The sequence below is a fragment of the Homalodisca vitripennis genome, chromosome 3 (assembly GCF_021130785.1).
Source record: "Homalodisca vitripennis isolate AUS2020 chromosome 3, UT_GWSS_2.1, whole genome shotgun sequence".
Lineage (NCBI taxonomy): Eukaryota > Metazoa > Arthropoda > Insecta > Hemiptera > Cicadellidae > Homalodisca > Homalodisca vitripennis.
The window spans coordinates 10,088,856-10,113,428 of NC_060209.1; the positions used below are offsets into that span (position 1 = coordinate 10,088,856).

At 33.2% G+C, this 24,573-nt stretch overlaps 1 protein-coding gene across 1 annotated transcript in view; it reads left to right on the forward strand.

The window, feature by feature from the left end:
* Positions 1-23,304, forward strand: part of LOC124356576 (protein phosphatase 1 regulatory subunit 14C) — a 127,191-nt gene extending 103,887 nt beyond the window's left edge. Inside the window, exons 3-5 of the mRNA XM_046807658.1 lie at positions 11,542-11,631; positions 20,429-20,470; positions 22,718-23,304. Of these exons, the coding sequence (XP_046663614.1) occupies positions 11,542-11,631; positions 20,429-20,470; positions 22,718-22,759 (174 nt within the window). The 3' untranslated portion in view covers positions 22,760-23,304. The remainder of the gene's footprint in view (positions 1-11,541; positions 11,632-20,428; positions 20,471-22,717) is intronic.
* Positions 23,305-24,573: the final 1,269 nt, after the last annotated feature.

Below are 24,573 nucleotides of genomic sequence, written 5' to 3' on the forward strand. Positions count from 1 at the left end.
AGCGCCTCTCCCCCCTCCCCCGACCCCGCCACCCGCGACGCGACGGTTGAGAGCCATTAAAGCCACAAATCCGCGTCAAGCGCCATGTCTTTATTCCTCGGAGAACAGCGGGTAGAATAAAAATTGGCGGGGAAGCTCATTTATTTCCCAAACAGATTGCCGGGTAGGCGTTTGTAAATTTAACCTGGTTGTTAAGTGAGCTTAAATTTGCAATTTTGCTAGTCGAAAAACAGCTTGTCTTTTCAAATTTTTTCTTCTATTCATAAATGGATGTATGTTAAGAAAAGAGGATATTTCCGGACACTTAGCATCGTTCAGTGATACAATATCGTTGACCTAATATCCTCTTTCCTCCACAATCCTTCCATCACCAAAACATACATTCAAACAAAGAATGAATGTTAGATTACATATTTAGCATGTAATATACAATTATTGATTCTGTGGCCATTGTTCAAATAGCTTGTTATATTTATCAGCTTGTTCTCAAATAAGTTAAGAGATTGTTTATATATATATAATATATATATATATATATATATATATATATATATATATATATATATATATATATTATACAGTAACCACAGTCGTGATCAAACGGTGTATGACGGCTTAAAACCACATGTTTACAGTCATTCCATAAATAGTTTCTAAATAGAGGCTAGTCGAATTTGTGCGTAATTTGTATTTTAGTTACTATACAGTATAGATTAAATGTAAACATTTTAAAGAAAATGGTGCAAATTTAAAACTACAGTTCCACTTTCTTACTCTGTATAACTGTATCTTAAACTTTTAGAACAGCGTTCGTTAAACATGTTTTAGAATTTTCAAACCACTTAAAGCTCAAAGCAGAGACACAGTTTCTATTGTGTAATTACACAGTTTTTCTTAGAATCGATGAAGAAATTTCTTGTAAGAAAGAAATCGATTGTCGTCTGAGGGTATCGAAGAGTTAAAACATATAACAAAACTATAATTATTTTCATATAATGTTTTTTTTTTTATTTTGACACACAACCAACCGCCAGACACACAATTAACCGCTGTATCACTGTTGGAAAACTGGATAAAAGACTGAAAGTCGCTCTTTAAGGCAAATAGTCGGTCTGTAGCCTATACTGTATTTGGTGAGATGACGCTATTAAACTTTTCCGATTCGCTGACTCTCTCTTCGTTATTCGACTTAATAACCTTTCTGATTTAGTAGTTAACTTTAAATAGCCTAACAATAAAAGTTGTTATGCCAATATAAATACCATAACTATCGTTATATTAAAATAAAAAATAATTATTTAACGCTGTAACATGTATTAATATTAGTAAAAATGTAAACTAAGGTATACTGAACATTGTAAGTAAATAAGCCAGTTCAAGGTCAGGTGTGATATAGCAGTTTACGACTAAATAACCGCTGTAAAAGTACAATATTCAACGTTATTGCACACAGTATAGATTACACCACGATTGCTTCCTCTTATCGTTTACTGTACACTTTTGTACGCTTCATGTTAGTTAGTTGTGGGGTAAACAAGTATTGTCTCTATCTACAGAGGTGAAGTTGTGTACTCGTACATGCTGCATGTGTGTACTGCAACATTCGGCATATCAGACTACGAAAGATTTAGCCCAAAAGTATAGTTTATGTCTGGGTATTACTTGTGGATATAGAAGCCGAGATTACAGTAGTCAGCGTTCCGAACGTATGTTGGTATAGTATACTTTAGTACAAACCGAGAGCTCGTCGTCTTGAAAAATATATCTTGATATCCAGTGCAGAATACTCACGTATAAACTTTTATAACAGCCTATTCTTTCCGAGAACACGTTGGCCGGAAAATGTATTTATTTACTTGTTGCTCTTATTAATACGACGGTTAATAAAATAGTTTTATTATTTCCATTGACTTTCGGTGTATAGTTTGCAAAACAAGTAGAAATGCGATCCAGTCCATTAAACCCTGGCAATCAAACCATTAATTTAGCGTCTCTCTAGAGGCTATAACCGGTTTAGCAGCTTATTCATTCATAACTCAGGTTCCGTCGTGCCAACCAATAAACACGTTTACAACCTCTTTTCGCATACTTGAGATGTATTCTACTCATCGTACGCAATACGATTAAGTTACCAGGTTTAGATCACGTTTCTGGATTCTTTCGAAAGATATCTCTGTACATCTAATTTTTCTTGTACATTTAATTTCAAATAAAAAAATTGGAAATTTACACTACGAACTAGTGGGGTTTCAATAAATATATATAATGAAAGAGTAAATTGAAGCTCATAAAAAGTGCTGTATTTTGGTAAAGAAATTGAAATCGGTCAAGCCATTTGGTATCAGCATCCAATAATGTAATTTCTTACACAACAATTATTAGTCTACAAACTACTGTACTCACAAGGTATTAGTTGCCATTTAAAAATTTTGGCTTTGGGTACAGGGAGGCATGGAGGTGAGCACCCCTATTTTGAAAATAATTTTTTTGTTCCCCCAATTAGTACTATACACACTCCCGTTTACAGAATTTTGATATTAGGGACTATAAGTCTTTTAATACGAGTTTGAAGTTTTCAAATGAACACCCTGTATAATCATATGCAATAAATATTTTTAAAACATCTTGTTACTTGTTTTACATTTAGTTTTCGTGTATGCTATTCTAAGACCGGGTTTCTTATAAAATCCTTTCCAGTTGTTGTTTATTTATATCCTGGGCTTGTAAAACTAGAATGTTATTTAAATAGGAATAAGTTAACCAGAAATGAACGTTAATGTTCGTTCAGAAGGGAAGCGGCGCCGGAACATTGTTAACTCGGGCCGAAAAACCGATGCTGACAAAGCGGGAGTTAACGATATTGTGACGCAGATCACGAGAAGACCAGCTATACCGGGCTGTTTCATGTGAAGTTTTTATCTACTTTCTCAAAGTGCGATTACGCTCACACAATATTTTGTACCATTGTATCCGTTGAATCCGTCTGTACACGGGTTCTAGTGAACTCCTTTTGTCCACAACGGGCGCTTTTGTGTTATTCCTCTTGTGTTTGTTCTCTGAAATCTTACTGTCCCAACAGTTGTGTTGTGAAAGGCGGATCCCATCCGGCAGTATTTGTATACATCTGCCCGCGCCTCCAGCTGCTCGCAGATCCCCAGAACTGTAGGTAGGAGCTGTAGGTCCTGCGTTGGTGTTTTAGAGAGCACCTGCCCTGCTCTCCCGACCCACCTTCCCTGCACACTGTAGTACTCCACTACACAGTACACAGGCCAGCTGTTGGCGTTTTAATATTTAAACCCCCCTGACCCCCCACACCCCTCCCGTGAAGTGTTCCTTTGATGTCCCCTGCGGTGTTATCGCCTCTGATCGTCCATCTCCTTCCTTTCAAGCCTTTCACGCTCGTAACTTGTCTTCCTGGAAGTTCTCCTTGACGAGACTTCCTTCGTGTGTGAGTTATGTGCCGTAAAAATGTACACTAAACACTAGTAATGAGACTAGGGTTTGTAAAATTAGAACGTTTGTAAGTTTCACCATTAAACTTAGGGTGTCTAATGTTTGGTTGTCGAGGAATCGGGGTTTCGTTATACCATTGTTGACCTGCAAGTTTTCTAGAGATATATCTATAAGAAACGCAAAGGTACTCAATCCATTTTTTCTTGTTTACAAACCACCATATCATAGTAAAAACGGTATAACGATCACATGAAATGTTCCTTCCGCTTGTATCGATTCAACCCCGAACTCTTCGTAACGTTGATTGCATAGTATTTACAAATATTTGAGTTTTCCCTACTGTTGTGGTGCCAGTTTCTACACTGACTTCTAAGGTTTCGTACACTATATATTTTAAAAAAGCCCCAAAGAAAAAAACAAGTAGTGTAAGATCAGAGGATCTTACAGGCCAGTGTGTTTGTATTCATTAATCACTTAAGGAAATACAATTTAAGAAAGTTACGTGTTTTTTCAATAATTATTTTCTTAACAAAACTCGTAAATAATAAAAATGTAACTCCCTCCAGTCATCTTTCATTTGCATATTGTAAATATTTCATACCCTCATCTATAATCGTTTTTATTTGGGCCTAATCAGAATTTGTCCCAAAATTATCCTAAACATTCCTTTCATAACTATAAGAATAAGAAATAATTTATTCCTCCAGTAGTTAACAATTAAACTAAAAAGAGGCATTTGCTTGGAATTACTAACCATAATATTAAATACCTATGGTTAGTACATCTTAAACTAACATAGTTATTTATATATTAACAGTCGATAATTGTCAACTTAAAAACTTGCGGTCCATACTTTAATTTAATTAAATTGTGAAAACTAATAATTAAAATTCTCTTTTCTTCACAAAATCACATACCTAACACAAAAATTCAAACAAAAGTGAAAATACTAGAAATAATAACGTTACTTAAATGAAAATGAATAATTAAGAAATAAAGAAGAAAGAAATTAAATTAAGAAAATGAATTATGTACATATTTACGAATACAAAAATAAAAAAAGAACGTATTTGACTAACCAAGGAATAACCTCAAGGAAGTCACTTATTTTAGGTTTTATTTTCTTAACTTATTTTGAAATAGTTTTATGTTTTTAGTTTTTTTTTATGGAATTAGGAACACGATTAAAACTTTCTGGCCTGGAAATAAAAAGATTTTCGAAAAAATAATTTTGTTGACTATTGGTCTAATGTAATCAATCACCTTGAGTAGAGGCAATGAAATTGTTTAGAACTATGATTGCCGCTCCTTTCGTAAAGTACTCTTCTCGTAGAGTAATCAAAATGTTGAGTGTTTTTTCTGTCTTTATGAATGGTATATTAAAGTTTTGAGACCAACATTTTATTTAAAAAGTCGTATATAAATAATAACGTAAACTGATCGGACCACCAAGCTGGACAACAATTAACGATATAATACGTTAAGGTGCACTATTTATTATTGGCTGTGAGTAGCTGTGAGTAGCATGTGACGATAGTAATGCCGGCACTCCACAACTTTGGCGCTCGATAATGCCGAATAGTTCAGCAGTGGCATTGGAAGTTGTTGCTTTGTCAGAACACTGTTATCTACTTGGTTCTTTTTCAGGGTTCTTTGCATTTACGATTCAACTTCAGTGTATCTACGCTGTGCCATTTATACTGTACATTAATCCATCTAGTCTAGATAGAAATATTACTAGCCAGTTGGATAGTTAGTTAGTTCTTAGAAATTTCTAAGAATATTACCAATAAAATATTTATTTTTATTCAAAGTATTAAACATTTTCTTTGAGAAATATGGAAACAGGCAGAGTTTACCAAATACCAAGATGCGACACACTGGGGCTGTTCATAAGACCGAAGGTAAATAAATCAATTTAAAAAGAAACTAATTTTTTTGGGTCCAAATTTTTTTAAAATCTTTTAACCATCTTTTGGCTTTTTAAATAAAAAATTTGTGAAAATAGTAAAAATTTTGAGAATAAATTTAAAAAATTGGCTTTTAAATTTTGTTAATATTTTTTCAAATTTTAGTAGCCTATAGATATTTCTAAAGTTTTATATTAAAAGTTTTTAATGTGTTAATATATAACTAAAAAAGGGTTATGTTTAGAATAACTGTTAATTGTGGGGTGTGCACACTGCGGATTAACCTTGTTAAGATTCGACTGAACACTACAATAAATTTAGAACAACTTTCAGTTGAGCTAGCCGCGCTTACTGGGTTGGGTACTGTGGCTATTAATTCCTACCAGTACTAATGTAAATTTTTGTTACTCTAAATTTCTGGAATAAAGTACCTATATTCTATTCTATTAGTTTTATTTACAATTTAAATTATTTGGTGATTTCATTATGTGTATATGGGTGATCATATACAGTCGGAGTTTACATCGTTATAGGTTGCAAAATGTATAACTCTACCTTTCGAGGATTGAAATCGACTGTCTCCCTCAGGTGAAAACAAATTAATACGTAAAAATGCACTTTTGAATCTTTTTACACTTGAGGAAGAGTGTAGATTTCAATCCTCGAACCGTTATTATACATTTTGTAACATATAGCTATCACAAATCTTTCAAATCATATTATCTTATCAAACCTTCCGTCGTCCATAACAAACTTTAAACAAAGAAGTTTCCAGATGGTTGTAAATAGATGAGAACGACTCGTACATCTGTGTCAGATCTGTTTAGATTAAGAGCTGCAGCTGTTACTAGAGCATGTTAAGAGTTTCCTGTTAAATAAATATTAATGCAAAATGTTGTCTCATGCAAATCGTAATATATACAGTCTGAAAGTACAGCTCAGAGCTTTTTCGAGGAATATTATATGGGTTGGATTTTATTACGTATCCACTGAAGCTATCTTCATTAGATCACCGTCGGTTAGTAATTAATGTACCGCATATTACCGGTAGTTACAGGTAACTTAGCAAAACACAAATTGTAAAAAAAAACATGAAAATCGCGCTCGAAGTAACCGGTAGCATCTCAGAATTGAAAAAATTCGATTTCGAACTTGTACAAAACATTCAGAACTAAATAATATTTATGGGCGATTTTTATTCCCTCGTAGCATATAAATGTCTCCGAGCGAACCGCACTAAATTCCCTCACGCCACATTTCCTCCCTCACGCCACCCACTATTACACCGCCGTTGCCGGAATGTGACCCACACGTAGAAGGGCGATGTGCGAATTTAATACGACTCGTTGGTGTTGGCCAAGTTACGGATTTACGGTGGACTCAGACAATTAAAAACAATAAACTTGGTTAAATTAAAACATTTGACAGTTACGAGTCTAAAGTAACCGTTCGCCTAAACATCTGAAACGTTCAAATGAAGTGATTGATTGTCCTACAACAAATCTCTCTATGTGCTTCATTTTGTACAGATATGTGAGACCTTGATACCTATTATGTAATACTTATGTAGTTCACGTTATTACACATTGGTTTTGGAATATTTATCCCTCCGAGCGTCCATCATATTTTGTAAAATGCATACCCGTTTTGTGAGGTTTTGCAGAAATCTAAATGGTAACTTAAATATAAAGTGATATATACCACTTTTTTGTAAAGAACTGTGCTTTTATACTGTGTAACTATGAAGTTAGAAAAAAAAACCAATTTCTTAGTTTAGAAATTAAAAAGTTAAACAAAAAATAAAAACAACATTTTTTTAATAAAGTATGCACATTTATTTAAAACATTACACATAGGCTTCAAAATTCAGAATAGGCAATTATAAGAAATTACGTCCTGAACACAGAAATGTATAATGTTGAATTGTTTATATAATTTAAACAAATATTTTTACGAATAAATGCGCATTTGAAATTTTTTTCTACTCGCCTTAGTTATATAACATTGATATAACAATGTTCTTACTTTTTATATCATACTAAATATAGTAGCAATACAACATTTAGAATAGCCTATACTTGTAGCAAATTGTGCAATGAATATAGAAATATACATTGTTGTAAGTGTTTTTAGCAATTCATAATATTTACGTATATAGAGGCAAGTCAAAATAGTCATGAATAACGTAACCAATATTTACATGCAATAATATCATTTCCAACAATATTAGTAACTACATAAAAACGAACTGAAAGTAAAACAAGGACAAAACGGACTGTAAACAGAGAAATACACACGTTCGTATCTGAGCAACAACAAACAATGCAACGCACTTCGCTGGAAACAACAGCTGATGAAAATGATGTAGCCTGATGTTTGGTACAGAGTACGAGAAATCGAAAGACCACTAAACATAAAGAAAGTCCTCCTCCGTAGACTAATGGTTATAGTCTCGGCTCTCTAACCGAGAGATCACGGGTTCAAATCCCGTGGAGGTCCAATCATGTACTTATAAATAAAAAGCAGTGCACTCCGAAGCCAGCATAGCTAAGACGCTGAGGCATAAATGAGATAAAAAAATAAAAACTAAAGAAAACCTCCTGGGCTTTTGAACGGTATAGGTTATAATGCGATTTGATCAGTATTAGCGTCGGCAAAGTGAGTTTTAAGACATGTACGTTTATCAAAATTGTTGATAATGACGTTTAGTGAAGGTCCTCAAAAATATTGATAGTGGACACTTGGAGGGTTAAAATGTAGCTCAATACAAAATTAATTAATTGAATATCACAGCAATAATCGTACAACGATGAAAATAATGTATAATCCACGCGTAAGGTAATTTGACAATATAATTGGATGAACTAATTGAGATATTTTCTCCACACTCGGGCTCATGAGAATGTGTGATTGTGAAAGTCCCGGGAGGGACAGTTCACTATTTTTGACGCCTGTGTCTACCTCCTTCCAGGAAGACTAATAATAAACAGGCTTGTTACCCTGGAAGTCTGGAGTGTATTCTATTTGTATTTGAAAATTCGGCTGCAAGCCGTTTGTGGGTAGTTGGTAATGCTGGTTTTGTTACAATACCAGTACGCCCTGGAACTGTGGATTTTTAACATTTTAGTATATGCACATTCCCTGGTGCTCATTTGTGAGCAATTCAACCGATACACGATATAGAGCTTTTAATCTTAAGACTAACATACCATCATAAAACAGGTATAGCTTTATGCATTTTCACAATTAACTTGCAATGCTCTCCTGTAAATGCACGACTCTGGATAACATCCGATATTTGCTCTACAATGACATAAATTGACAAGATAGTAAACAAATTAAAACTGTACGTGGATTCCCTTATTTGTTTCATAGCTTACATTAAGTGTTTATTTGTATAATAAATTAAATGACAGATTGGTCACAAAATCCTTTGTTTGAAGTTTTCTTTCGACGATGGAAGGAAACAGGATTTTCCGGACATTTTTGCCATCGTTCAGTGATACAAAAAATCAGTAACACTACGTTTCGAGATCTGCAATCTGATCTCTTCTTAAGGTGAATAACTAACCTAACACATAATCACAAACGGGTTAAAATAAACAAATCATTGCCAGAGTGTTGTGGCACGTGTAAAGTCAGGAATCACAACCACCACCACCATGTTGTGTGTCAACTTCATTAACTCTAAAACATGCACTTGATAAAAAACTAAACACCACGAATTATTAAAACTGAATTACAGAATACAGGTCACAACATGTCTGCATTCGTCGACCATGTTGTGATTCAATAATTTATATTTTTCAACACAACGATGGAGCTCTCCATCATTGAAATCTCGATGTATGTTTTCTCTACACAACTGACTTTAGTCTGAGAATGCTGCAAGTGTTGAATTTAACTACATACGTGTAGAGTCAAAATTTCTTATCCTTAGCTCACATAGTTGGAAATACTTTCGTAATACAGAGGACTGGTCTTGGATGTCCTGTATGGCAGCTGTATGGTGATGTACGGTTGTGTGTGTAGATTGTAACGCTCAGACCTACCCTTCCGGCCTCTGCCACATTCCAACATAAGTTTACGACACCCGCTCCCCTTCCCGCCCTCTTTATATATTTTACTGCGTGGCGGCCACACAAAGTGCTCTGGGGGTTGATGGAGCCTTGCGAATCATTTTTGGCGATGACGATCGATATTTCATTGCAAATTCGTGCTACATACCTAATTTCGTTATTAAAGGATCTAGGGGAAGTGGCCTTAACTGATGTGTTGTGTGATCCAGCACAATTGCGTTGCTTTTCACATATCTTGTATTGCGAGTACTTCTGTTTTTTTATCTACGAATAATTAAAAAATGTTTATAATAATAAAAAAAAACTATAAAAAAACCTTGTTTAGACAAAATATTAGAGAGGAAATCCAAGGTCTCTCAGGTTGGCCGACAGTAATTTGCAGACCAGTAGTGAAATGAAGAAAACAGGATTTTTGTGGACATTTTCCATCGTTCAGTGATACAAAAAAAAATCATTAACACTACGTTTCGAGATCTGCAATCTGATCTCTTCTTCAGGTAAATAACTCTTCTTCTCCTGGTATGATTTGTTTATTTTAACCTAGTTTGTAATTACGTGTTAGGTTAGTTATTTTCTCGAAGAAGAGATCAGATTGCAGATCTCGAAACGTAGTGTTACTGATTTTTTGCATCACTGAACGATCGAAAATGTCCGGGAAAAATCCTGTTTCCTTCGCAATACTTCCATCGTCAAAAACAAACTTCAAACAAAGAGTAGTGGAATGTTCGGAGTCAACTCATACATTTCATGGTAACGGAGAGGGGATAAATGTATCCCGTCTTTTTAATACTATACAATGGCAGTCTGTTTAAAAAAAAGTGGACGAACACTTCGAGAAAGTGGTACAAGGATTTCGTTACCCAAAAACAGCTTCTTTTATATCCCTGTCACCTACTTAACTGAGTGGATGAAACTGTAGCAGTCTACTAAGTTGTGGTGGGTAACGAGAGCTAAGAAACTTATTTACTTTCCCTAGCATTATATCGGTTGTGGGCTCCAGATCGGATTCTAGCTTTAATGAAACTTCCTGAGCATAAAGGTGTATCAAGCGAGTATGCCAGTTTTGAAATTGTATCTTATTTTATTTATAAACATGTATAAACGATCAGGAAAATAGTTTTGACTGAATAATTAAATGTAAGAGTCAAATGCCCCACTTGATATAGCATCCTACTGATAGCATCACGATTTGACGCTCAAGTCCGCCCAATTCTCGGACCACTAAAGTAGTCCGCCTCCGTGCATAGATTAATTCTTAACATTTACGGGAACAGAGTGACTAATTGGCAATAGCGCAGTCACGGAGTTTTATCAGGACTAAAACAGCATTTTGAGATACAATTCCTTTTGCTTAAATGCTAAGATCATCCAGTAGGGATCCCTTCTGGTTGGTTTATACCTTCCAGTTGAACCTACCACTGGGCACAACAAAAACCGATGTGTCACTTAAATCTGACAACCTTATGGATGCCCAGGAGAGGCACACCGCTAACCATAAATGTAGAGATTTTGGGGTGCAAGGGTAGTTCGATAGGTCTAGTCTACTGCGGGAGATGACTGTTGGAGTTGGTGGGGTTCGTTCCCTAAGTATCAAAGGTTCTTGCTAGCCTCAACAAGGGTGTGCCACCACCTGCCTGCTTTGACTGGAGAGGCTGGTTCAGAGCTGGCCTCCCCTTCTTCCGGGGGGACATGATTTTGAGGTTAGTGCCCTAAGTATTCCTCATGGATCTCGATAGGAGGCGGCCCCTACCCTTAACCTTACCCATCCTGAATATTATGTCACTCCGGAAGCAGCGCTTAGGTCCTTAGAAGACTAAGTGCAATTTATAAGCTTTTTGGCCTAAGAGAACATAAAAGTGCTAAGATGGCGCTCGCTAACACTTGAAACATTTTCAACGGCTGTCTTATTGTGAAAGTTGAGTTAAGTTTGGTATATGTACATCACAGGGAAGTTACACAATTAATTTAAAGAAATACTGTTATCTATCCCTGTTTCCTTCTATTCTATTTATCCCACAGTGTTTTGGTCTCTTGTTTATTATTCTTTTGTAATTATACGGTTTAATTATACGGTCCTGTAGTATGTGATGATGTTTCAGGACAAAGACAGCAAGAACAGAGAGGTGGAGGTGGACATAGACGAGCTCCTAGATATGGACAACGATGACCAAAGGAGACGGCATCTACAGGTAGATAAGCTACTCCAGTATAGAAACTGTAAGATTTGGTTTGTTCACTAGTGGGTGGTATAACAGTACCGACCAGAGTGGTATGTCTGAACTTTTGAGGCCACCAAGAGATCATTCTTGTGAGGGAAAGGGTCCTCAAAATCTAAAACTGTAATCTAATCGTTACTTGCAGCTATGATTTTTCGAGTTACTCATAACCCTAACTGTATTAAAAAATTAAAAGAGGTTGTATTACGAGTTCGAGTTATCCTACAACTCTATAAAGGTTGTAAGTGATTTCCCAAACTCATAATTAATAGTTTGAAATTTTCTGTAAATAAATTTACATAATATGTCTTAATAATATATGTTGTGGTATTAACTCTACCTTGCAGTTAATGAAAACCAAGTAAACCAAAAAGATGACAAACAAGAATTATACATACAGTCTGGAGTATACAAAATTAACTGTAGTGACTGTGAAAGCTATTATTATTATGGACAAAATGGCAGAAATTTTAATAAAAGGTTTAAAGAACATATGCAAGCTTTGAAAACAAATAACATGTCTACAATAAAATCAAATTTCGCTGAACATTTATTACAAACCGACCATAACTACACAAATATTGAAAAGAATATGGAAATTTTGGATATCGAAAGGAAAGGAGAAAAATTAAACACGAAAGAAGAATTACACATCTATCTAAATTATAACAAAGACCTTACAAAATTTTTTTAAATAGTAATCTAAAAAATAAGACAAAGCCAATCTTCGAAAAAATTAAAGTATTAAATACAGAATATTAATTAAAATTACAACTGTGTCACGTTATAAATTTAACATTTGTTATATTTTAATTGTTTTTGGTTCATTATTTATTTAAAGGTTAATGTTCACATTGATGATGGTTTAATACGGAAACACTTGTCTGGAAATAAAATAGTTTTTAAAAGGGTTCTAGTTGACTATTCATTAGTTTAATAAAATATGATATGAATACAATAAATGTTTGCACGGTTTAAGTGACAATGCAACTGTAGCTGTTTACTAAGGAACTGGCGGCGGTGTCAGACAGATGCAATACTGCTGGAGTGGGAGCGGGGACAGAAATATTCCAAGATCAAGGAGTCTATTTACATCTGTCCCTGAACAATCCCAGGCACAGTTCAAGTCTCTGCTTTATTCCAGAAACTTTAATTATGCATCACCGTACAAAACAAAATATGGTTCTAATTAAAGTTGGGAAGTTTTTAATAAAACTAGAATAGTTTTTGGCACATAAATCTGCATGTCCATATTTTTAGTTATGGTTAACCACAGTGAAAGATTGCTATGCATGTAAATTTACCAAATTATGGGTTGGTAGGGCTGGAATCCATCTTTCTTGGCAGGTTGTACTATGTTCAGTTATGGTCAAGGAATAGAAGCAGATGTTTGTGAGATGTTTTTTGTTTTAGCATTTCAAAGCTTGATTTATTAGTGGCCTGACACGACTATTGCTGCACTATTTTTATCATAGCCAAAGGAGGTCTTAATTGAATTGGTAGGAAAACAAACAGAACTTAAGCGTCAAGAGTCCATAACGAATTATTTTAACAATGATTGGTGTAATTGACCCACCTACTATACAAAACTGTTTGACCATTGCAGTTTCATTGTTGCTCTAAAATAACAAAGGTTAACAGTTACTAAGTGCAGAAGCAAGTGTTGCAGACATAGAGTAGTATACGCTTATTTATTGCTGACCTGGGTCGACTGTATTGCTGCAGTATTCTAGTGTATTTTTGTACTTTTATGCTAATTGTTTCGTGATAAAGATATAAATAGAAATACTAAATTGGCGCCATATGTTTTATAACTCTAAATTGGTGTACTGTAAAGATTTTATTGTCTAATTGTTTGTTGCCTAGTGTTATGTCTGCCATTTTAATCTTTGTCTTTGTAATGGCACTGAGTTAAATGAAGAAACTGGAAATTAGTGATAGGAGAATCGAATACGGTGTATTCAATATTTATTCGAATATTCGAATAGGTACTGTATTCGAATACTTTATCTGCGTTGAGTATTTCTAACAGACAAGTCTAGACTAGTCTTACTTCTTTCCCGTAATCCATTGTTTCTGGGTTATTTGGAATTGCCCTGCCAAAAAGATGGGGAAATCCTTTACCTTTTTGTGCCTCCTACAACCATGTCATACCCACCATTTATGAACTTCAGAAAAAAGTATTTGTTTACACGCTACTTCAGTCTCGTCTAAAAGATTCTTTTCTACTGCAGGTTTTGTCACCAATGATTGTAGAAGTAGATTGAAGCCAAAAACCTTATTCATATTTTCTTTTTACACAACAATATGAAATGAAAATTCATTTTTGTCTCTATTGTTTACAAATGTATTTATTAGTTGAATATTTGCACAATTATACACAATGTCAAGTTTACACATTTTTAATAACTTATTCCAAATCTCCCCTTAATTATTCTTTTCATATAAATAAATATATATATAAATATATATATATATATATATATATATATATATATATATATATATATATATATATATATACTAGCTGTTTCCCGCGGCTTCGCACGCTTTTCGTAAGTTTTGCCCGCGTATGAGCATTTCTGGTTGAAGTAAATTATATTTCCAACCCCGATGTAGATTTTACCTTGATGTCACGATCAAGAAAATATGTCAAAAATGTATTGTACATGCATAATGTATTTTATTACAAAGTGGTCTACCACTCAACCTTTAAGTTCAACCAAAAATTTAGTTTAGACAATTATACATCATAACTTAGCGCCTTCAAATAGTGTTTCACTGTTTAATATACGTATCTATCTCGTAATTGCAGGTTATAATGTGCAGGCGCTTTGAAAACTTTTCTTCATTTTATTCGTTTATATTCACGACATAAGCGAATAATTCAGATAATAACTATCCTATCTTCTAAGTTAGACTAAATTACGGATACATGTGAAATTTGATTGAAATTGGTTCAGTCGTTTTGGAGTTTATTGGCAACATACATCGTGACTCAAGATTTTTATATATATAAGATAATATATATATATATATTTTGACGAAATTCGAATATGTGAATACCCGGGCTGTATTCGAATACTATTCGATTCTCCCATCATTACTGGAAATTCATTTGAGGAAAGGGAATAAGTGTAGTTAAAAGGGATTTCTTCTCAGACTGGAGTCCTATCGGATAAAACATGAAGCTAAAAACGAAACAGTTAAACTTACCAGTTGCAATTAATTGTGAACAACACTTCTATCAGACACCATATATTTGACGATGATTTTGTTTCTACCGTCTCTGACAGTATCTACGCCTCTTTAACTCTCCTATAGCTTGGGAGACTGAATGGAAATGTTTTTAGAATGACTAGTACAGGCAGAACTGCTGTAGCTCGAGAGACTAAACGGAAATGTTTTTAGAATGACTAGTACATGCAGAACTGCTGTAACAAAGACTAGAGGTGGCGGAACGTCTTTCCTTGGACGCACATGCACATGACTTGCTTCATATTTCTCAGAATTCCCATGTCAGCCTCTTTACTCAAGTTACCACTTATACAGTGTTCATCTTCTTATAATAAGACTTTATGTAAACGTTTCTGAAATACTGAGTATCTCAGATTGTGTATAGAAATTAAAATTCTCAGTTATTATAGAAATAGAAATGCTTAATTCACTATGTGACAACCTACTTCAGCTAGCTAATAATTAAATATAAAATGTAATAATTCAATATATTTTTAAAGTATCTCGGTGCATTTTTCCACATGTATATTCTGTAATCAAATTGACTGGTATTCTGTCTCTTAATGAACATAACAGGTTTATAACCTACTGTATAACTTACTGTATAGCCATAATACTTGCATAATAATAACTGTCTATACATACGTGTATGTCTGCTATTATACAATAACTGTCTAGCTATAATATATAAAACTCCATTCTTGGGTAATACTTACAATTTTGAAAAGTTTGAAGTACACAGAACTGTCCAAACCATGATCAAAGAGCAGCAGTCGGTCTCTGAGGAAAAACTTTAACGCATTTTAATAGAGATATTGCTGTGGTGTTATTACACCACAAACATATACAAACTATTAAGGAGGCAATTATATCCAAGTATTTTCTTTCATGGAGTACACTGATCAAACTTATACATTTTATATACTATGTATTTTTATATATTTAATTAATTGTTTAGAATGTAATATGTTTACAAAAATAGTGTTTGATATGGTTTACTGCATGAAAACATGTCAGGTTACAGGTACATGAAAAAGTTGGGGGGGGGGGGGAGGGAGGGTAGTGGATGTTCTACCATCAGTGATTGGTAAAGATGATAATAAAATTCGTTTTCGGTGTGCCCGATCTGTAGATATAATTTTTATTCATGTTTCAACAGGTATTGAATTTGGATAGAGCTCTTGATGAAAATAAAGTAAAATTCGTTAATAACATTGTTAAAATACATACTTGTTACCGTATTTTAAAACGGTTTAGATTGACATATTGTAGACAGTACAATTTTAAAAGTCAATCTAATGCCTTTATTTAATTTAAAGAAAATTTTATATAATCAGTTATCACAAAATGGCTTGAAAAAATATTTTTATTTATCTAGACACGATGGTTATTAGATATAAATTATTAAGTGATTATTATTTACACTCTAAAAGTAGCATATCTAAATAAACGTTACTGGCTTTGGCTTTATTAATTGTACTGTTTGTAGCAGAAGTATAGAAATAGTACAAGAGATTGCCGTCAACGCGTTATCAGCGATTATCAGATACAGTGTGTCCTGCGCATGCCTGACTGCTCACATAGTTCCGTTCCCTGCTCATAGATAGCGCAGTCGGCGCTTCGCCCAAAAACCCTAATTCAAAAACATGATTTGGATTTCCGCTGTCATTGGTCGAGAGCTTTTGTTATTTTATTGACTTAACAATTTATGATTTTATCTTGTTAACTAGCTTTAATTGTTATTTTAGTTATTGTTAATTTTTTATATTATTTTTTTACTTCACACAACTTGCATTGTGTTAATTGCTTTATTGTAAATTCTTAGCAACAATACAATTTCTAGAATCTTGAAGCCATAGGGCAACTCTGACAGGTAAACAGCATGACATTTTGTTGTTTCAGTTCATTTTTATAGAAACGTTTTAATTTTATATATTTAGTTTATTATATAAATATTAATGATATTTTTTATCTTTACTGGGCTGGGGGCTGTGTCCCTTAGCTCTCAAAGATGAGCCAGGTCTGTGTAATGTGTACACACATATATACACATCTACATGCATGCATACATGGTTATACACATCTTTTTAAAAAAGAAATAAATCATTCTATTTAGAAGTGTTATGTTTGGTCCACATTCTACACTCTCAGCAGGTCTGTACTTCAAGAATGATTGTACAAGTAAAAGTACTAAACAAAAAAATGTTGAGTTATGTTTTTCGTTAAGAATAGTATCCTAGAATACCATAAAATTTCTATTTGTTAAATACTACAAGTATTATTGTGTAAGTTACGGAAGTAGTTTTAATACAATCAGGAATAGTTTACAATACCCAGGAACCAAAGTAGATTCATTGAAATATTTTCTTAATAAATTTAACAATTTAAAAGTGCAGATATTTACTCAGCTTAATTCAGGCTTCGAGGTTATTGATTATGCTGATGGCTTAGAATAATTGAGCAATGGCAATAAAAGAATATTACCATGAACATATGAATAAAGAATTAGTTCAACTCTAGTAATTATGAGTTACAAAATATTTCTGGAGGCCAACTGTATAAATATAGATTTAGACCAAAATACGGTTGTGGAATAAGATAAAATCTTAAATTCTAAACAAACAACAAACTTTTTGATGGACACAATTTCATAAGCTCAAAGCAGATATAACACTGACAATATACTTTACATTGATTCGAAGCGGATTTGACAATATTTCCAAAAGATTATACATTTCTTCCAAACAGATTTTACATTGATTTCAAGCGGATTGGACATAATTTTTAATAGATAGTTCATGGCTTTGTGAGAGCTGGTTTCGTGAGCTTCCTTCGTGGTCTAGCTTCGTGAGGTGGCTTCGTGGTCTTGCTTTGTGAGCTTGCTTCGTGGTCTTGCTTCGTGAGCTGGCTTCGTGAGCTTGCTTCGTGAGCTGGCTTCATGGTCTAGCTTCGTGAGCTTGCTTCGAAAAATTAATTGAAATAAAATAAGATATTTTTTTCTATGTAAATGGAGCTACTAAAGGAATTAAATGAAGTTGGCGAACTAAGATTTAAAGAATATAAGAAATTAATTGACTTAGAAGAAAATAAGAAATACAAAATTGTGACATTGGAGAAAATGAAAGATAAATTCGGGCTTATAATCATAGCAGAATTGGAAGATTTCAAAGTACATTTGCTAAATAGATTTTTGACTGTTTTGGATGAAAAAAAGATTAAAGAATTGAATAAAAATGATAAATTACACTTGATTGTTACTGGGAAAAAGACAATAAAAGACAAAGAATGTGTTACAATTAACTTTGTACAATAAAGATTAAGATTTCGAAGATTTTACATAGATTCTAAGAAGATTTAACAACATTAGTAATAGACATTAAAACTGCTTAAGAAAGTAGAAGCAAACAGCTATAGATCTGGTAATTTTTCATTCGTGATTTTTCAGAATCATTTATGGTTCATTAGACAGAGTAGATATATGCCGGTTCTGGGTCGCTTATGGAGAAATCCTGTATGAAAAATATAGATTCGGTTAATTTTTAATTTGTGAATTACTGTTTGATTTTACAGATTCGTTTATTGTCCTTTAAACAGTATTTTCCATTGATTTTCGATCGGCTCTAAAAGTGCGCTAGGAACCTCACATTTATATCTACTTGCGCGCGAGCGTGCGTTTGTTATTATTATTATTATTATTATTAATAAATTCAATACTAGAAACCTCACGGTGGCGTTGTGCACATAAAATAAATGATAAAGCTCCAATGATGACCTATGAGTTGGATTTTGCAAGGAAAATTTTTTTACAATAATAAGCAAAAAAAAAACATTTCAATTCTACATTAAAAATTAAATTAATCTCATTTAAATATAGAAAGTTTTAAGCAAAACTTAAGATTAGCAGGTTTTAATATTTAACATATACAGTTCAATGGATTTACATTATTATATTTAAATAGTGGGATAGTTATAGAGTTGTTTCTAGAATTTTCAATTTAAAGAAAGCACAAAAATATTATACCTCTTTTACTAGTGTGTGATACCAGTAAAAACTAAACTGAAGACCCTAGGTACGGAATCCAGCGATTCTCTTCCTTTAACCTTTATTAATTGGATTGTCAGTTGGATAAAGTCTTTTTAAGCTTCCAATATATCTTTTTAAGGAGAATCAAGATTCCTTTTCAGTCCTAATACTGTATATTGTACTTTATGATCAGTTTCTACATGATCTCTCATTTCTCATTATGATCTCTAGTACATAGAACTATGTGGAAATTGCTCTGCCAAAATCTTAATTAATTATTATTTTAATGGATAATTTTAAAAATAAGTTTAAAAAAATAAAGACGAGCAGTTACTCCTGGCTTAGACACTGTTTCTTGCAATAATGGGGACGTGATATGCATATATATATTTGTAATATGACATTCCAAATATTCCTGAGATGAGTGACAATTTAATTAATTGCATTGGTTAAATGAATAAATCTCTTCAATTGACAACAACTTTCTAAGTCAGTAACACATGTGTTTTAGTAGCCAACTGTTTTGAATGAAACATAAGTACCCGATAAGAATAATATTGGAAGCTTCTGGGATGGGGCCCTATAGTCGGGTATATTTAAAAACCATAAATGGCACAGCGGGAGTGTAAGAGCCATCGAGTCATAGTCGTTTGACAAGTATTTGGTCTTCCGATCATATGTTAGTTTGTTGTTAGTTGTTAAACGCATATGTGACAGATATGGCCAAATACAAAATAACTGAATCAGAAAAAGTAAGGGCTCTGTGGTGTAATGGCAGCACACTCAGCCGGCAAGTGAGAGATCTGGGTTCGACTCCCGGCGGAGCAAGTACTTTTTGCGATTCAATATTTATTGAAATTAAATAAGGCTATTGCCATTTATACAATTTAATGTAAACAAAAGTTGTTTGACAAGTATTTGGTCTTCCGATCATATGTTGGTTTGTTTATTTAAACGCATATGTGACAGATACGGCTAAATACAAAATAACTGAATCGGAAAAAGTAAGGGCTCTGTGGTGTAATGGTAGCACATTCACCCGGCAAGTGAGAGATCCGAGTTCGACTCCCGGCGGAGCAAGTACTTTTTGCAATTCAATATTTATTGAAATTAAATAAGGCTATTGCCATTTATACAATTTAATGTAAACAAAAAGTTGTTTGACAAGTATTTGGTCTTCCGATCATATGTTGGTTTGTTTATTTAAACGCATATGTGACAGATACGGCTAAATACAAAATAACTGAATCGGAAAAAGTAAGGGCTCTGTGGTGTAATGGTAGCACATTCACCCGGCAAGTGAGAGATCCGAGTTCGACTCCCGGCGGAGCAAGTACTTTGTGCGATTCGATGTTTATTGAAATTAAATAAGGCTATTGCCATTTATACAATTTAATGTATGTATATATATGTATAATTTTTTATCAAGTAAGTTTTAGCCTTTACAAAATAAACATCTTTTGTACATTTGAATGACATTGAAAGCTTAATATCGGTTGTGTGTTTCAGGAGCTGCTTGTAGATGCAAAGAAGTCCGCCCACGATGTGAAGGTTAGTTTTATTCACAGAGTCAACCCCCTCTGACCTCCAAATACCTTTTGCTTTTACAGAAGTTCCCCTTGATTGTATTAGTAAGACAAGAGATAACTCATCCATGGCAGCTGTAGCAACGCTCACTGCTACACCATTCAAAAACGTCTGTTACTTACTGGATAGCCCTCATATCATTAAACACTAGCTTCTTACTACCAGATGAGGCAGTGGAAGGGTTTAAAAGTCAATGTACATACCAGAAGCAACTTATTGCACATTATGGATACATTTGAAAATAACAACTAAGTAACTATTTTCAAACATTACTATAATAGTTATTTTTCTGTTCAGAATGATTTTTTTAAGGAATTAAATCATGTGTGGAATTGATAATGAAGAAAGATATTCTAAGCTCACTTTTGTTCACACTACATTCATTCTAAATTTCTTTAGAGCAAAAAGAACATATTATTGCTAAACAGATAATTATGTCAGTATCAATACCATCAACCAAGATAAATTCCTTCGGGTATTTAAAACACACCGGTATGTTTTAAAGGAATGAAATATATAGGAAGAGCAAAGGAAAAATATTTTGTAAGTGTAGCACGGTTCGAAAGTTCAAGCATGGTATTAATCATTATAAACTTACTGTTTTAGTCAGTATGAGTGTTTTGGTTATCTGATTTCATCAGGAGAGAATCAGTTTCAGACTGAATGTGTGATTGGATTTGCTACCTGCTTAGAAGTATTTTGGAATCAACACTGATCTATAGAATAGTGATAATTGCTTTTCATTTTAAATACCTGTATTGAAATATAAACATTCTTTACTTGCAGTCATCATAATGGATCAGTTGTCTAAGGAAATAAAACAATTCTGTATTTTTCAGCAAATTTTATACACAACTTTTTTGCAATTAAAACAAGTTTTAGGATGTGAGGAGAACTTATACCTTGGATTAGCCAGAATTTACGTCACCATATATCCTGGTATACAACATTCTGTTGTGTATGCAGGCTGCATAGGTGGTTCAAGGCTTGAAGTTTATTGGTTTAGCTTCAAAGTATAAACTCCGCTTCCTTGAAGTAAATTCCCATTCTTACCATTTCAATAGTTCTTGCAGATTACATTGTATTATTACACACTTGACAGTGATGGGATAGTTTACATCAAAGGTCATTTGTGTACATTTTTAAAACCTTAAAGTGGTGTAAATTATTTTATAAGTTAGTACTGTACATGTTTAGTAATTAAAACCACAATTAAATTTGGTAAACGGAATTGCAAAGATTGGTGTTATTAATTTTTTGCCTTGAAATATTTAGAGTTAAATAGTGGATTTTTTGTACTATGTGAACACTTCGAAGCAATCTCATTCATATATTATACTTATTTTACTCAGCCCATTGGCAAAAAATAAAATGTTAATCTATACTTAAAGAGATTATTTTTTCATTTAATTTTATCATAACTCTTAAAAGAACTAAATTGGTTCTATATAGTTAACTAAATAATAATAACAACAATAATAATACACTTTATTTATCTCATAAACAGGATTTATAACAAATACATAGGAAAGATAATTTACAATGTGTGACACATATTATATCTAACAAAGAATATGAACAATTTATGGTTAACAGAACACTATTTTATATCAAAAGAGACAAACAAAGTACGATTCCTTCCAAGACGACCCTGTTCGGAGGATTCTCACATCATAGTACTGTATGTCATGTTGAGCAGCAAAATTAAATTAAGTTAAAAACAAACGGCAATATTAGTATAAAGTATACGTATGAAATAAAAATTTGTAATGGTTTGATTAAACTCCATCAAATGAATAGCTTATGGTATTGATAACATAATCCACTGACAACAAAAACAAAAAAGAAGTATGGTTCACAGTCTAATACAAAAAAAATCAAGAGTGCAAGAAATACACTAAAATATTTTCCAATAAGAATACAAACATATAACAAAAAACTAAATACAGTAATTACCAATATTGATACAGAATGTAAATATGATTTAAAAAAGTAAGATGCATGTAATATAACAGTACATAAATGGGTACTGTGAACAATTTTTAAACCTGTATATTAAACATTACATTTTCAAAATCATCGACTGAAAACAATTATCTTTTTAAAGCTTTACCAAACGAATGAATTGTTGTGTGATTAGCATACCATATAAATCATAACCTTGAGTTATTTAAGTGATAAGTGTTTGATGTCCTATATTCCTTGTTTCAGAAATTTGTGGATGACCTGCTGGAGCGGACCAAGACCCTGTAATGTCGCAGCTCACCGTCCGTCGTGCGACACAACACCAAATATCGTCGTAGGTCCTGATCACTTTATCTGTCGTCGGTGTCTTGCCAGCGTTCCACACAAGACTGAGACTGAGACGTCTAGGCCTAACTCCGTTTGTTGATGGGTTCCATCAATTCATTAATATAAGGATCTGTTTTTACTACTGTTTCGCTTGCTCTTCTCTTAACTTATTTCGTATTTATAATTAGAAAGAATTTCAAGTTCGGAGCAATTAGAGAGTGCAGGTTTGCCTTTAAGTAGGCTTAGGATCAGAGATTACTTTAAAAATAATGAATTTTATAACAATTTTTGTTTGCGTTAGAAAATGATACAGTTGCATTACAAGACCTGCAACGGATCTTTTCCTCAGGTGGAGCATAACACGTAACGTTACATAATTAACTAAAGTAAACAAATCATGCTGATGTGCAGTGAAATGTAAGAAAAAAAAAAAACAAATGACATTGTCTGCAAGTCTACAAAATTCTTTATTAGGAGTATGCTTAAAATGAAACTATATATGATGAATATATATATATATATATATATATATATATATATATATATATATATATATATATATATATTTAAACGCATATGTGAAAGATACGGCCAAATACAAAATAATTGAATCGGAAAAATTAAGCGCTCTGTGGTGTAATGGTAGCACATTCACCCGGCAAGTGAGAGATCCGGGTTCGAGTCCCGGCGGAGCAAGTACTTTTTGCGATTCAATGTTTATTGAAATTATATATATATATATATAAGAGACCCCAAGATCTGACTGCAACAGTTGGTTTCTTTTATCAAAGTTAAGATTTTATAAATAATATCTTTATATACAAGACTAGATTCAGCATGTGAATTTCAAAGTCGATTCGGCCTGAAGAGCATACATGACAAAATTTACCTATCTCTTGATTTGATTGCAAAGACTTCTTTAAAATCCCAGTAATGATGAAAAGCGCTGCAATTCTTTCTCTTCTTTTGCCCGTCTTTATCACAGTTTTGTGTTTAGTGAATAAATAATTTTGGGGTAGATGAGATGACTGAATTATTTCAGTTTGGATGTTGCTACGACTATCTACAATTTTTTCCTGTGGATTTTTCTGTTCTGTGGTCTATAACTCTTGTTTATTGCTTTTGTTCTTTGTCCCAAAAATACGATGTAAGATCATCTTATTGTTCATGATCTCAAGACATAGTGATCCGGTAGTCTTAAAGCTGTTGTTTTTTGATACATTTTGGCCTTAGAGCTTGGCTTTTCAGTGGAAGCATGGCTGTTTTTTAGAGAGCTTTATGTAATCTGTAAAGATGACCAGCAGACCTGCAGGGGCTGTAATCCAGATCAGATCAACTGTAATCAGCTGTTCATATTTGGGAATCTAACCTTCTGTTTTATCCTCTGTTGCCACTGATGTGACTTTATTACCTTGTATTAGTATGGGCTGGGCTATATTTATCCACCTGAGGAAAGACTCTTAGAATTTCAAATTGATCCTGTATTTTGTAATGCTTAATAATGACAAATGTTTAGTTGTTTTTTTGTTGTTTTAATCTCCAGTGTTAGTTATAAATAAATCTAAACGAAAAACTTGCTGTAAATTAAAACAATCAGATATGTTTTTCATCTAAATTTTGATTGACATGTTTTATTTTAGGGCTAATTACTTTCTGATTACAGTCTATATTCAGTATATGGAGGTTGCCAAATGTTTTTAACCCTGTCAATACATTGTGAGTAGTTATACTACTATAGCCACACCATTGTTTATCGAGTGCAAAGGGTTATAATT